A 16,607-nucleotide genomic window follows, 5' to 3' on the forward strand; every position below is an offset into this window, starting at 1 on the left:
TTTCAACAGAATTGGTTTTATAGCTACCTTAAATGCATTCAGGTTTTGGCCTTGATAAAATGTATTAGATATACTTTGCACAAGCTAATCAGGAAGGAAGCATACAGAAATAGTAAGATAGGGAAGACACACCTTATGATGATTGTGTGACTTGATTTTTTCCTGTAGTCATCCAATTGAATACAATTTCCATTCAAAAAATTACCACCAATAAATTTATCCAGAATGCAAAACAAAAGGCACCATGAATCTTGTTACCCCATGCAATAAGAATGCATGAAACTAAAAGTGGCTAATATGTTTGGAGCCGTCTTTCCAGTACTGTGGATTACAAATTAAGTCAAACCTCCACTAACATACCCAAATCCAAAACGATTTTGGTTCACATCAGTTCTAGTATTCGATCAAGAGATGAAATGAGAGTTAGAAATGGTTCATAATGATATAGAAAGCCAAGGATACATGCATGCTCACTTGCACACAAGAGACTTGGGCAGGTGTAAATTGGTAAGCAATAGGAACTTTTGCAATATTTCATCTCAACTGTACACTGTACCTCCCCACCCCCTCAAAAGATAATTATAAATTAAAACAAAAGGTTCCCTGTAATATAATATTTGCAGGACTGTACAACTATTACATTGCAGAAAAGAAGCTCGAGACTACAAAATTTGATTAATTGCTTAATTACAAAGTTATGTTGTCTGCTTCTCTCCTCTAGATCCACAAAACTCATACTTCTATGTGGCAGATGCAACTTGTATTGACACTAGTTAGTTCCAAGTGAGGAGTCCTCAGAATCCCGACCTGAAATATCAAGGCTACAGCTCGCATTTTAGTCAGGCCATGGACCTCAACCAACCAAGCAACCTCAGAAGAGCAGCATCTAGTACTGGAGATCTCTTCTCAAGCCCTAAAATTTTACAACACTATAAATCATGCTGATAACAGGATTAGTTAGTTTACTAACAAAATGAGATAACAGCCAAACAAAAAGCACTTTCTGAGGTCCAAACAATTAATTAGGCCATTGATTATTTTATTTTAGACGGAAAACCAAGTAACAACTATACACAAAGCAGCTAGAAAGGATGCAAATACCGATATCAGCAGCAACTCTATGAGCACACATCACACCTGAAAAGGCTACGGCTATGACACCTTGTCCTGGAAAGCAGCTATCGCCTACACAGTAGAGACCATCTATAGCCTGCAATCCAAATCGGCAATTTCAATCTATCCTTAAACCAAGACTTCCTAATTTGATTTCAAGACAATCAATTTTAGATCTTTTTGTTCATTTTCAGTTTATGTGCTACTTTCTACTGCCTCCTTTGAGGTTGAATTTTTCTAAGGCCAATTTAATATTTAATCATGAGATGAGTTAACCAGAATTGAGGCTTCTTGTGCTTAATTGCAAATTTGGAGTTATCTGTACAACACAAATCCAGCATTTGAATCATTCCAAAAGCTAATTTATTCAAATCAAATAGTTGATAGGATAATCTTACAAAATTTTAGTAACCTTGATGAAAGGTGGGCAAAGAACTTACAGTGGTGTTAAAAGGCATCGCTAGCAAGCCCTTGGGTGTGCCACGTGGCATAGGCCCATAGGTGCCATTATCCCTAGCAAGAAATCTCCTGTGTGTCTTTGGTGTTCCTACCTGAAACACAAAATGAAATTAGATAATTACGCAACCTAAATTGTAACCACTTGCTAACAATGTACATAGCATTTTACCAACTTTAGCTAAAAAAAAAAAAAAACTAAACTATGGTGATATAAAATTTGGGTACTTCTGGATTTATTTGACCACAAATTTGATATCTTAATCACCCTCCGAGCTCTTAATTAGCCTCAAATAAGCCAAAAAAATTTAGCTAGCAACACTTCCAAGACATGAAATTTTATATAAATGCTCAAACCTCTTTCAGCACAATAGAGCTTTGAAGTCCTGGAAAAAGTTTGTCCTCTAGCCTTTGTATAATTTCATTTGCCACAGTTTCCTTCTTATGCTCATAGTCCCTCCTGCCAAGCCCCTAACCGAAGTATGAAGACAGAGAAATATTGGAAATCCAAAAAGTAGAATGTTAGCTCAGCAGGTACAATTCAGCTTTCTACATATTGAGATTACTAAGCTTTCAGGGATTGTTCACCTCCCAATCTTCAATTCCTGAAGTTGTGAAGATGTGAAGTATATGATGTCCTTCTGGGGCCAGAGATGGATCAAGAACAGTCGGTATGCTTAAAAAAATGCTTCCATATGGCTTTTCCAAGTTAGCCCAACTATCCTATGCATCGAAAAGAAATATAAATTAGCTCTAACTATGTGCACTAGGTTGGGGCTATGATCAATGCTCAATCAGGATTTAAATATTTTTTTAAAACATTATAATTTTATTACTATCTACCTTGACTTTGTGACTACGATTGGGTTTCATTTCTAGCCTACCCCAAATTGTTTGGGACTAAAGGCTTGGTTGTTTTTGTTGTTGTTGTTATGTTCAGAGAAAACCATTAAAGACCAAATGCTAAACCTAGCAGGTACATTCAAATTAGTCAGGATCAGGATAATTAGTGTTATGCTGACACTGGTACAAATGCAAATTGAGAGGTTGGGACAAGATAAATAATCCCAGATTTTGTCACATTAATAAACAAAAACTACCTCGAGTATAAAATGGTGACAGTCAGTGTCAGGAGGCAAAACAGATGCTTTCACACCCATGTGAATTGACAGAAACGATGGAGCCTTTAAATATCTCTTTTGAAAGTTTTTCTCCTCCTCAGGAAGTTCTTCCTTTTTAAGGAGTTTCCCTAATTAAATTTAGGACCAAATTCAAGATTAGTAACCACTCAATAGTACAAGAATTTATTGTATTAGGTGTGAAAATAAGAACGCTATATCTCTCATTTGGGTTGCAGGTTTAATTCATTCTCGTTCTACGCATATCCTTGTACTACACCTAATAATCGTCAATTCAGCAATGACCACATCTATTATGAATTATAATAAGCATTAAACTGAACAACAATCTGCCGGTGCAAAAACAATACTACTAAATCTCGACCAGTGCCAACTAAAGCAGTACCAAATGTATCCCATCTAGTGGCATTTGATATCACCTTCCCAGCAAAGAATTCTTTTCCACTAGAAAGCCTTACTCCTACCTGTTACAGGATGCGGTAAATTCCATTAAAACCTTGTAATTATTTGTGTAGCATGACAATTGATAATAACCTATAAACTCACAGCTTTCCCGTCCTCAAGAATTATATTAGTAACATTCGCCTTGTATTTTATCTCACTTCCCATATTGACCAAGCCATTTGCCAAAGCCTCTGCAATTCCACCAACACCGCCAACTGGATAGTTGATCCCACCAAAGTGTCTATCACATAAAACCTGTCATATAGAATGAAGAAATTTGTACCAGTAACTTGGTAAAGGGCAACTCCACATGTACCCCAGAAAAATCAGAATAATCACATACAGTCCCACAATTTTTACAGGATTTCTGAAATATCTTTTCATTACATATGCACTGCAGGCATGAAATCCCTATTTCCTTTTTTCACAAAAGAAGTACCCAAACTTTTCCCTCCATGTTTGACTACATGAATGAAGGTCAAATGAGGGCATCTTTGGTTACAATTTGAAAAGGTAGAAAGGGAAGTGTGATTTTGAGGATTTTACAGGGATGGCGAAGACTAATATCTATCTATATATGCCCAATTGAATATAGTAATTGAGAAGAAGCAACTCACCATGCTTGCGTTAATCATGGGTGTTTGCAAAGCATTAACCGTGCTCACAATGAAACACTACAAGGTACAAATTTAAGTAGTGAATACAAAAATATAGTTAAAATATCAGTCAAACAGAAATTTACTAAAAAGTTGTACATATGTGAAACTCACAAAATGTTCACACCTCAGCATCTATGAAAGACAATAATTCTGGATCCTTAATATATTTTCGAGCAATGGCACCGGCATTTTGCGGCAAATAATATGCTGAGATAAGAAAAAAAATCCGAGTGAAAAGACAGCAAATTACTAATATATAGTACAGGAGCACTAATATATAGATCTCAGACAAGCATGAATTGGTATGCACCAGCTAGTACTAGATTTTGTGTTTTAGATGTCTCGATTTTTCTAGTATTTGACTTCATAATTGGCAACGGACACAAAACTGGATTTAAGTGGGACTAAATGCACAATTGAGGCATAGATTAACACTTCTTAGGCTATTAACATTACTATGAGTGGAAGATGAAATTGGAAACCCTGATTGCATGTTTCACCTAGAGTCAAGCATTCCAGAGGTTTCTTGAAGAACTGTCCAAATAGATACAGAGGCTCCTCAAGTGACTTCAGCTCCAATGCATTTAATGAGTTGAAAATCTACGAAAAAATAGTTAATAAAATTAGTTAACAATACAGCAACCAAAAAAAAAAATCAAATTCACAGGCAGACAAGCTGACAGACCTACAGTACAAACATTTTTTTCTTCAAAAATTTAAATTAGTAAAAAACAACAAATCATATACCTTCCAACAATCTCCATAGAACTGGAGGATCCCTTGCTTTTCATGAGGAAACTTGCTAATTAGTTCTGAAATGAAATTGTCATATTCTCTATGTACACGGACTGATAATTGATTTGGTAGGTGGAAGTGTACTGTAGAAGGATCGGGTATCACTTCCATCTTGTGACCCACTGCTGCCAACGCTTGTGTAATCAGATTAAGGTTGCCCTGATCACATATTCAAAACATAAAAGATAATTTCTCTAAACCAATTTAAAGAGTAGTCATTTGACACAACTTTCACTGAATTAAGTACCCATTCTAATCTTTTGCGAGTTAAGTAATAAAATATCTACCATTTAATGAAAAAGCAATGGATACTAAAATAGAAAAAGGTGTGGCAGAAAGATGCATTATTTGAAACTTGACTTAAAACAGTTGCTTGAAACATTCCTCAAATAATTTGAAGTTGGTCAATGAGCTCACATAAAGCTCATATCAATATAAAGCATGAAAAGCATCAATTCTGAGCTGAGCTTTTCAATCACGGTACAATAGTATAAGCTCTGATCAACAGGAAAGCACTAAACTTTCAAATTGAAAAGCTTATTTAATTTAACCATGCTTAACCTCATCTCTCAAGTAACAATGAAACAGAAACTTTGAAAATCTAATTACCTTGTCACTAAACCCAAACATGACAGAAGAACCAACATCAAACTTGAATCCATCTCTAGTATAATATCCCGAGCTTCCTCCCGGTATCACGTACTTCTCCAGTACCAAAACTCTAGCTCCTTTGACAGCCAACTGAGTCGCCGCCACAAGACCGCCTATACCCGACCCAATCACTATAGCATCGTACTTGTGTCCTTCTCTCACCGCAACCGCATCTCTTCTCTCTGTTTTGTTATCGGTACTGAGAAGAGCCTTAGGGTTGTGATTTTGGAAGCTTCTACTTCTACTAAGGGAGAAGTTGGTTGTGGCGACGAGGAAGGAGCAGTTTTGATGAGGGAAGAGAGAGGAAGCTGGTAACTGTTGAGAGTTTAAGCCTAATTTTAGCGCTGTACCTGTACCTGTACCTGCCATGAAAGGAAAGGAAAGGAAAGGAAAGGAAAGGAGAATTCAAATGGTTTAGTTAGCTGTTCTCGATTTGGGAGGAGGCCAGTGACAGAGAATGAGAGAACAGTCACCAGACTCCGTATCACCTGGAATTCGTATCCTCTGAGATATCTCAAACTTTGCGTGACTTTATGAAAAATCTCAACCGTTTAAATACGTTCTACACGAATCTCAAAGCACACATAATACTGACCCCTACATCAACCCCGAATAGGCACCGGACACGTCGGTCACGCAAAAGTTGAGATATCTCAGAGGATACGCACTCAGGTACCTGAGGTGCAAGAGAAAGATCGGGACCGTTGTTTAATCTTGGCACAAATCTCAAAGCACACCCCTACAGTCAAAATAGGAAGTTGGTTCTGGATGGAATTAATCTGGACCGTTCGTTTCTTTAAATTGTACCTCAGGTACCTGAGCAGAAACGGCCTCAACAGTCACCAGACTCTAGAGGCGAAAGCGGATCCGATACCGCTTCCTTTAATGGGTTCATTTCTTGACCCGACTTGAGTTCTTTGGGATTTTCCATACTTTGGTACGAGCTAGTGTTTTGGAAAAACTGGCCGGTTCAGAACCGGATCGGACCAACTATAGAACTGATCCGTACTGATTCGATCTGTGGTTAAAATTCAGACCGGTCCGGACCAAGGATAAAGAGGGTCTTAGCAAGGTTTTTGGTGTTTTTTTTTCTACTAAATCTGGACTAATTTGGACGGTTCTAAACTCGTGGACCGAACTGAACCATAACCGGACTAAACTCGGACTGGACCATGCAAAATCGTGCTAACTCATGGTCAAAACCGTTGCAAAACCGTCCTAACCTGTGGTCAAAATTGTGCTAAACCCATGGTCTAACCCGTTGAACAACCAAACCAGACCGGACCAACCTGTATGGGTCTAGACCATGGTCCTTAGCACGGATTTGGGTCATCTTCTCTAAATTTGGACCATCTAACTCGAACCATGCGGACCCGTGGACTGGACCGGACCGTTTGCAAAAAATTAGTACGAGCAAAGTTGTGTTAACTCCAAAATGTATCGTACTTCAAACTAAATAAATCTAAACCGTTAAATTTAATGATGTGTGTACATACAAAATTTCAAAAAAATCAAATTTATTAGTATAAAGTCAAAATGTAAAAAAAATATACTATTTTATATGTGTAAAAAAATGAAGATTTACAACTTATTTTAATACATTTATTTTTCATTAATTTTTTACCGCTTGACTTTATACTAAATAAATTTCAAAATTTTGCATGTACATATATCACTTCGGAAGTAAATAAGTTTCAACGATTAAAATTCGTCTAGTTTAAAATCAATTCGATAAATTTTAGAGTTATATTTACTTAATTCTTTAATGAGCATATAACAGTCTCAACTTTGCTCCATTTGTACAATTGTAGCTAATCACCGCAAAATTAGAGATGGAAACAACATTTCTCACATATTGATATGTGAAAAGATCATTCATGGTCATGTTTTAAAGTTGTATCTTATCTAAGCACGCGTGAAATCAAAATTAGGAATGTAATAACATCTCATTTCATTTTGATAAATAAACAAAATATTAGTATTGTCAATGTCCCACTTAGATATATATAAAAAAAAATCATGATCAGATCTTTAGCTTTAATTATTATTTTTTTACTCAAATAAAAATATATAATATACATTAGAGGCCCGATCCTATTTCTTTTTCTTAATAAGAGAATATATGTATTGGTAGGATTATTTGTTCGAATGGAATTTTGGTCATCACTTGCGGTCAAGAGCCGTCGTGATATAAATAAAAGGTCATAATTATTTAGTTTTATGATTGCGATTTTTTGAAATAAAAAGTTAACATTATAGATTTAATTCACATTATACATATAACAAATGATTAAGATTTGTAACGTTATGGGCGTTCTAACAACATAGTTATAAATTTATTTTTATTTAGAGTAATTTCGAATTGATTTGAGAAATATTTTAAAGTTTGATCGAGGTGACAAATGTTTTTGAAGAATATACGGAATTATACCAAAATCATAGATTGGTATTAAATATTTACATCGTACATTCAAATATTCACTTTAATTCCACTAGCACTTTGACCCACTCTGTATTGTTGATACGATCTTGCAATTAATATATAATTTAAAAATGAATATGAAAATTTTCATTTAATTTAGCCTCATGTGGATAAGAGTTCTGTTAGCCAACTAAATATAAAACCTAAGCAAACGACCATGAATTATAAATTAATAAGAGAATAGAACCATAGTTAGTCAAGCCAAAAATGACAAGGAACTGAAACTTGGTCCACATAGAGAGAAGCCAAACCAACTCCAACTATGAAACAAGGTTTTATATCCTAAATAAGTGCTGTGTATCAAAAAAATCAACTAATCAAACTTGTACATAAACAAGCTAAGAAAATCCATTAAAAAAAAAAAGCCTCAAAATCAAACTCTTAACTCAGAATTCAGCACCTCTATGAATTAGAAGTTAGCTCATGCTTCACACATACAAGATCATCTAGCTTATTCCCATCCATCTTATATTGTGAGACACGATCCATTTGCGCATAATGCTCTTGCGCCTCCTTTCGTAGACTAGTAATTGGAAGCAACTCCCACTTGCTATAGTTTGAGTTACGGCGGGTGTCAGTCATGTCATTAGATCCCGAAACAGGTCCATAGTCCTGCCTCACAGTACCCCAGACCTTGCAATTGCTAAAGGGAGTGATTTCTCTTGGTTGGCCAAGTTGCCTTCTCTTAAGACGAAATGCAGTGGCATGTGCTCTTTTGATTGCTTCTTTGGTTGGGATGTTTGACCAGTCTTCTTTTCTCTTGGATCTCATGGGAGAGCGTATCCGAATTACCTAGTGAAAAATGGGAGACCTTTACAGATACATATACAGCTTTACAGATACATTGAATTACCGAAAAGAAGATTAAGGGGTAAGATTAAGAGGCCTTCCCCCCTCCTTCTTTCACCTCAATTGACCAACACACAAAACACACCCTGTAGCAAATGAAAAATGAAACAAAAGAACATCTTGCACTTACTCCAAGGCATTCTAGAAGTTGGTAATAAGCCCGTCCTTGCAGAGGATTATGTCCCTTTTTAGGTTCTGAGAAGTATCTCGTCCTGAAATAACAGAAACTTGTGTTTTTATTTGTTATCCGTATCTCATGTTATTAGATTCCTTGCATTCTGACATAGTATTTACTAGAAGCAAGAAATCAGAAAATAAATGGCACACCAAACAAAGAAAATTCCCGATTTACAAAACAGTGAATTTGTTAATTTTTGCCCCACAACTATGAATTTTGATATAGCACTTTTTCAGGTATATATTTCTCCTTAATTTCAAGAGAATACAAAACTGATTCGACCTTTCACAAGACCATATGCTTTTAAAAAAGGATATGTTTAGACAGTTTCCTGGTTAAGACCTATGACTAGATGAATTACAAGATTTATTGTTATAAAGTTTTAACTTGTAATCTGAATTTACTAAAAGAAGGAACCCAACTCAGACCAACTCAGGTCCATTGTTCTCGAGGGAAATCAAAGTTGAGCGAAAAGAAAACATTTAAGTTTAGTTGAGGAACCTCCAGTAAAATTAACCTCAGATGCAAGTCCCCATCTTTCCATACTTTTAAATGTACCCAAAAAAAAAAAAAAACCTTTCTGTCCAAAATGTTTCAATTACAATACAATCTATAGCATTGGCTGACCAGGATTTCATCCAGGAAATTAATCAAAAAAGGAACCCAAAAAAACTTTAGGTGTATAAGAAAGTTGTAACTTTGGAGGGAACAAAGTAAATGTGGAAGTCAGGAAGTGAAATGATGCAAGGGGACAACAAAGAGAGCAGTACATCTAGTTATTTACAAGCAATTGCAAAACTATGCTGCCATTGAAGAAATGATTATACTTTACCAATGAAAGTAAAATACACAAGTATTTTTGTTGCAAATTACACACAAAATAATATAGTAAATTTGCAAAACATACAAGACATTTATGGATTTATAAAACAGAAAGAAAAAAAAAATATATATATATATTTTTTAAGGTTGATTGCAACAAACACCTAACCACCAAAACCAAATTATGCAAATAACCAAATTATCTGTATACTTTTGCATTACAACTAGACTGAAGCATATCAAACACAGTTCATACAAGACATTTACATATGCTTGATTTTCGTTTTGATTAAGGTTCCGGAAGAAAAAACCTGACCAAGGAGATGAGCTTTTGTATTTACCGGATACATATTTCTTTATACAAAAGTGCAGTCAAATTTATATATATATATATATATATATATAGATGGACTTGGGTGAGACGCGGAGTATACGCGTTTGGTGCTCCATGGTACATTTTAGCCATTTTGAAAATCCAAACAACCAATCCGAACCGCTCAACACGATCTCCATATTGAAATGTGCTTGGAGACCAAATTTTACATTTTTTGAAATTTTTTTACTATTTATTAAGCCACTTTGAAAATCGCTGATCCGGTGGTCCGGAAATTTTTACTGTTCACCCGGATTTTCAGATTTTCAAAGTGGCTTAATAAATAGTAAAAAAATTCCAAAAAATGTAAAATTTGGTCTCCAAGCACATTTCAATATGGAGATCACATCTAACAGTTCGGATCGGTTGTTTGGTCTTTCAAAATGAAAATATGGCGTGAAGTACAAACACGTGGTGCTCTGCGTCTCACCCAAGTCCATCTCATATATATATATCAGAAACCACTGGGTGCAATTTGCACAAGTATCCTAATAATTGATAATTCAATTTTTCTGATACATACCACTCAGTATAGCCAGGGTCAACCGTAAAACCGTACATGTCGATGATGTCACACATGGATAGAGCCAGCTCTATTGATTTCATTCCTGTCCCTTTGGCACCCCTCCTGAGTACTATGCCTTGGAATAAATATATTGGATTTGGTAACTCCTGCTTAAAGGCACTAATAGCATATTATAATGTTATATAACATTACATACATGTTTAACATAATTTTGAAGTGCAAAAGTTAAGAAAACTGTACCCTAATCGCTCGGTTGAAATCCCTATGGGTCACACTCTTTATTACAAGCACCTCATCAGCTGCAATCAGAGAATGACTTTTCACTTAGTCTGGATAGAGATATTGCACAGATTCAGATACTACTTTTGTTACTGTCCAATCTTGGGAAAGAGTAATGCTTTAGTTTAAAGGGTATGGACCGAAAGTGCTTCAAAACTGACATGCAATAATAGAACCTCACTGGCCATAAATCTTATCCAAAATTTGGTGTTCAGCATTTACTACTTTAAAAGTGTTCGTTTTTTTTGGGATCAAAGTACCTAGCGTATAAAGGAAGTAGTGTGCATGTCTGACTATTGGACTTCAAATTAAATTTCATCCAATTCATGAAATTCATTGCCTTTCAATATTTATTACCTAAGTAATTCTTTTGAACAGCATCATGTGGTGGGCGGCCACCAGAAAGTATGCACTAGGAAAAACAAAAAAGTTAAGCTTACAGGATCCCTTCAATATTTCACCCATGTTGCGAGCGCCCCCCCTGACGACCAGTCGAAAGTTCCTTTTGAGCCCCACATGCTTTGCATATTTCTGTAAAAAAAAAGGGAAAAAATTGACATGTCTTAATTATAACCAACTAACAAGCAAAGAATTTGCTGCATGGTATTTTAATCAATACCAGACACCGTATAATACTCAAAAACATATAATTTGGGGAAAATTTCAGGTTGGTCTTTGAGCCTAAAAAGATAATTCATTCCACAAATTTTTCATTCATATAAAATTATATCCATTCAGAATTTGTGTACCTCGTTAACAGGAGCTTCATTGTCCCGAAAAACAGCATCATGTTCATCAATCTCTCTTCCAAACTCTGTTTTCAAAAGATCTCCTGAGTTGCCAACAACTGCGCATGTACTGAACTGGCGCGGGTGAAAAGGAGCCTTCGCTGGTAAAATGGGGTGAAGTAGCTCTTCACATAGAGACCGGTTGTAGCACTTGTCAGATCCTCTTTTGCATCAATCAGCGCCAAAGTGGCACTTTTGTTAATATCAAAATTTAATGCTACCAAAGATTTCATGCTCATAACAAGTAAATATTTATGATCTTGATACAAAAAAACTCTATTACACCATTGTTTGTTGCAGCAGTTTGCATGGTTTACTAAAGTATACTGGTACGGTATGGTTATGGTGTGCATTCAGAAGAAATGTAGCAGCTAGAATCAAAGATGTGCCAGACTACTTCATCTTGTTTGTTAGTTTTAGTAACTAGTTCTTAATTTAATAATTAAATTAAGGTAAATAAATATGTTTTATGGAATTTCATTTACTAACTATACCATGCTAGACCAATTAGGCCCCGTACCACTATGGCATGTGGTATGATGTACAAGAACGAGCGGGATCTGCACTGCTTTGAGATTCCCTCCAATTTGTATGGCAACATAATTGTGTTAATGAGCTCAAATGCATTATAGAAGAAACCTGGTAGTATGATACAGTACTAGCTCATTGCTATTCTTAAGAGAGAAAATAAACTTACAATTGAGCAATTCTTTTTGCAGCATAGTCAAACCATCCATCTGGTCTTACATCTAGGTATTCCCTTGTTAAGACCGTTGTCATGTTACGGTACTGCATATAACATATGTTTCAATTTTAGTACCCCGTTCTACTTTTGAAACACATTCTGTGAGCATCAAAATTTGAATAATTAGAAAGAAAAGAGAAATCTCACCTGTTCCCAGAGAAGGATAGCCTCACAAACATCGTACTTGTACTCTAATGGCTCAAATATTTTGAACTGTGCATTGTACTGCACAGTTTGTAAACAGGAACATTGAACAATTAGTGGTATGAAGAGAAACCCCGAAATATTGAGAAATTGAAATATAGAAGAGATAATAGTACCCAAGTGCTGTTGGTGCCTTCAGGAAATTGAAGTACCAAATTGCAATGATCAATTATGTCAGCAGTCATTCCGAGACCTCTTTTTGCCTTAAAAAATTATTTCAATATTAGCTCTATGATAAATGTACCAATGATAGATGTATCTTATAGACACAATCTCGTTCCAAAATTTCTTTTTCAATTCATTGATTTTTCAATGTTTCTAACTATTATATTAAGAAGTTAGCATTCCTTCGTTTGGATGATATTGAGTCTACTTAAATGTGCAATTAATTGAAATTGATTCTAACTCCTCAATAACATTATCAATTGCTTGAAACAATAGAAACAAAAGGTGGTAAGTTTTACATTTTAAACAACATGAACATATATTAGAATTTAATAGAAAACACCTGATGGACCAATTTCTAACAAATTCATCGTTTCATGCAAAACAAAACAAATGGCAACAGAATACCACGCATTGCTGGACGCTAGTTTGGAAATCGTAAAGATTCCGGATCTCCTCACTGTCCCTCTGATCCGATTTGCCTCCCCCTAAAATCCAAAATAAATTAGAAAAAAAGAAACAAATCAACAAGTGAACGGATCAAATGCTAAAGAAAATAAATGCAATTGAAATCTACATGCAACAGCACTCACGGGTGAAAAAAGAGGATTGAATGGAGAGGACCGAAATGGAGAAGACAAGCGCGGCGCAGAGGAGAATGACGACCGTCGATTGTCGACCGCCGGATGCGGGAGGAACCCTAGGCATCAGCGATCTCACTGTACGAAATTATACTCCTCGGCCAAGCGATCTTCGAATAGTGAGCTTGTCACTGCGATCGGAACCAGAGGTTTCTCCAAATCCAGAATTCAATTTTTCTGATGTGAAAAGTCAATTATACCCTTGTCATCTCTGATCATGCGTTTGGATGCACTCTAGAATAGCTACTGTTGAGAATAGTAGATTAAGAATAGTTAGAATAGCTACTGTTTAAGAATAGCGCTAACTCAAAGCTATTCGGAATAGCTAAAAAGTTGTTTGGATGCACTCTTTGGAATAGAGTTTGGAGGGAATTAATAAAGTAATAATTTTTGTGCAACTACCTTCTAATCTTTAATTATTATTTGTTGAAAATATTTGAAGCATCTTTTTAGCTAATTTAATACATCAACATAATTAAAAATAGGGAATTCATCGAAGAGCAATTAAAAAATATTTAAAGCATCTTTTTATCCAATATGTATATTGTTGAAGATAAAAAAAATATATTAAAAATATCTAACTAGTGAAATATGAAGCATTCAAGTAATTACCACATATTTCAATAACCCAGAGGGTATTTAAATATGTCCTGGTAGGAAAACATTCAAAATTTATAAGAAAAATTTCCAAATATTCTAAGGATACTGGTACAACAATTGTAATTCCAGCCAATGGAAAGGAGACTGAACTGAGTTTACCTAGCATGAACAATAAAAACAAACAATTCAGAACTATATTTTTAATTATTACTGAATTTGCAAGAATAAAACTGATCACATTCTTTTCAACCTTAATGGAGATATGCCATTTGGATTATTTGCTAGTCAAACTTAAATCCGTATTCGTTTGCAGGGGTAGAATCAGGCGATTGTTTGTAAAATATCAGCAGTAATAGGCCTCAGGGCTTTTCTTCTTCAAAAAATAATAATAAAAAACCAGTAATCCAGATCATTTTAAACTAATCGCAGGTCTACACCGATGAATATTTTTTTGTAACAAACAAAAAGATTTTCGCTAACAAAGTCAAAACGAACTCACATTGATACAAAAATTAACCCCAATTGAAGAGAGCTAACAACAGATTTCTACTAGACGAAACCCCAAATTAACACAAAATTAACCCCAATTGAAGAGAGCTTTACCAAATTGTGGATTCGTCAAAGGGAGGAGCGGCCAGAGAGAGGAGAAGGGAGGATCGGCCAGAGAGAGAGGAGACGAGAGGAGGCATTCGAGATGTCTAACTGTTCGTCCTGACGTGGAGAGGTCAAAACCGGCAACCTTATTCTCAATCGTCGGCTAGATCAACGGAGATCTAGGTTTCAATATCGCCTCCATCTTTCCTTTTTTTCATCTCTCTCGTTTCAAGACAGTTAAATAAAAGTAATAAAAAATTGAAGATGACTCTTTCTCTCTCCTCACGCTGCACCTTTTTTTGGGCTGAAATCGCTATTCCATGTTTTGGTGGGGTTAGGAGAACAGCACTGAATAGCGCTATTCCGAATAGCAGTCGATGTGTTTGGATGCACTACTATTCAGAATAGTGTTACTATTCTGAGAACAGCCCTATTCTCCTGCATCCAAACATAAATTGAGTACGTTTGGATGAATTAGAACAACGCTATTCGGAATAGCTAGCTATTCTCGCTATTCTCAATACATCCAAAAGACGGAGTAGCAGTGAGGAGGGACAAAGATCTGCACGAAGCAGCAGTGAAGAAGGACAAATGTTTGAACGGAGGAGTAAGGGTGCGATTGGAACGAGCAAATTTCTCTCAAACTAGAAAGAATTAGAATTCATTCTCAATTTGATCGAAACACAGAGAGAGAAAAAATAGAAATGATTCGACGGGATTTCAAGAGCTCTAAATCACATGAAAAAGGAAGGTATTTCATGAGAATTCAATCTGCTGACGTGAAAAGTCTCTTATACTCTTATCTTCTCTAACCTAAGGTGAGTGCTGGAACAGAACAGTGAAGAGAGAAAATTTGAACGGAAAACAATAGACTAGTTGAGAGTACTAGAAGAGTACTCGAGAGAGAGATCTTGAGCAGAAAAGGAGGGGAGCACCTTGGCAGACGCTGCTAATTTTTCAAAAAAAAAGAATGAAGGAGAGAAGTGGAGAGGAAAAGCTTGAGAGAGGAAACAGGGAAGAGATGAGTCGAATGGAAAGGAGACTGAAAAATCACTGTAAATAAGATGAACTTTATGACTATTTTCAAATCATTCTTCTTTTTAATTTAACCATTTCAATTACCAAAATTCAATTTCAGTTCGTCTCTTTTGAATTCTATTCTACTCTATTCTACTGAAATGAATTGAATTTTTGTGATACTTCCATTCTGATCACAGCATAATGGAGAGAGAGAAATGCAACGAGGCGTAGGAGAGGAACACTGTGATCGAAATGAGGGATTTTCGTTCAAACTAGAAAATCTTTCACAATCAGGTGATCAGAACGATGAGATAAAAGAGAATAGAAATGATTTAACGGGATTTTAAAAGGCCAAATCCTGTGGAGAAATCACGGGAGAAAGGTAGATATTTGATGAGAATTTGATTTACTGGCGTGAACAGTCTTTTATAACCTTATCTTCTCCGAACTGTGATTAGTGTTGGAGCAAAAGGAGTGGAGTGAGAGGAAAGATTTGGACGAAAGAACAATGAAAGGGAGAAGAATCTAAATAAGGAGTACTAAAGTAGAGGAGAGGGAGAATGGTTTAGACTTTGGAGCAGGACAGGGGATCATAGTGGACACGGAGGGGGAAAGAGAATGAAGCGAAAATGATTCGAAGAGAAATGAAATGGGGCTGAAAAAATTTCAATGGCATCACCGTAAATAAAAAGAAACTTGTGACTATTTTAATATATTTTCAAATCAATTCTTCTCTTTAAATTAACCATTTTAATCATCAAAATTCAATTCTAAATCATCTATTTTCAATTCTATAATATTGAAATGAATTGAAATTTTGTTATATTCTCATTCCAATCAGACCAGAAAGAAATAGGGAGAGAGTAATAAGAATGGCACATGAAACTCTTAATGGCATAATAGTAAATAAGATGAAATTTATGACTATTTTGATTTATTCTCAATTCAATTCTTCTTTCTAAATCAATCATTCTAACCACTATAATTCAATTCCAAATCATCTCTTTTCAACTCTATTCTATTGAAATGAATTGAACTTTTATTATATTTTTGTTCCGATCAGAGAGTGTAAGTGTGAAAATCC

At 35.4% G+C, this 16,607-nt stretch overlaps 2 protein-coding genes across 3 annotated transcripts; both read right to left on the reverse strand.

The window, feature by feature from the left end:
* Positions 1-417: 417 nt before the first annotated feature.
* Positions 418-5,684, reverse strand: LOC144566389 (prolycopene isomerase, chloroplastic-like). Of its 2 annotated transcripts, none has more exons than XM_078316406.1 (13): positions 5,216-5,684; positions 4,559-4,765; positions 4,312-4,411; positions 3,936-4,018; positions 3,770-3,826; positions 3,255-3,407; positions 3,094-3,172; positions 2,670-2,818; positions 2,158-2,292; positions 1,927-2,040; positions 1,554-1,664; positions 1,102-1,210; positions 418-913 (listed from the first exon to the last, which is right to left on the reverse strand). In XM_078316406.1, the coding sequence occupies exons 1-13, from the start codon at positions 5,624-5,626 to the stop codon at positions 840-842; spliced, it is 1,782 nt and encodes a 593-aa protein (XP_078172532.1). In that variant the 5' UTR covers positions 5,627-5,684; the 3' UTR covers positions 418-839. The 2 variants fall into 2 exon arrangements, with proteins under 2 accessions (XP_078172532.1, XP_078172533.1); XM_078316407.1 differs by having other exon boundaries at positions 3,094-3,168; positions 3,251-3,407.
* A 2,217-nt stretch (positions 5,685-7,901) lies between these two features.
* On the reverse strand, positions 7,902-14,766 carry MGP2 (MALE GAMETOPHYTE DEFECTIVE 2). Its single transcript, XM_078316426.1, has 12 exons — positions 14,513-14,766; positions 13,262-13,555; positions 13,077-13,156; positions 12,620-12,706; positions 12,447-12,524; positions 12,252-12,343; positions 11,516-11,717; positions 11,207-11,297; positions 10,728-10,786; positions 10,485-10,633; positions 8,719-8,800; positions 7,902-8,531 (listed from the first exon to the last, which is right to left on the reverse strand). The coding sequence occupies exons 2-12, from the start codon at positions 13,374-13,376 to the stop codon at positions 8,142-8,144; spliced, it is 1,425 nt and encodes a 474-aa protein (XP_078172552.1). The 5' UTR covers positions 13,377-13,555; positions 14,513-14,766; the 3' UTR covers positions 7,902-8,141.
* Positions 14,767-16,607: the final 1,841 nt, after the last annotated feature.

Source organism: Carex rostrata, chromosome 15 (assembly GCF_964058835.1).
Source record: "Carex rostrata chromosome 15, lpCarRost1.2, whole genome shotgun sequence".
NCBI lineage: Eukaryota > Viridiplantae > Streptophyta > Magnoliopsida > Poales > Cyperaceae > Carex > Carex rostrata.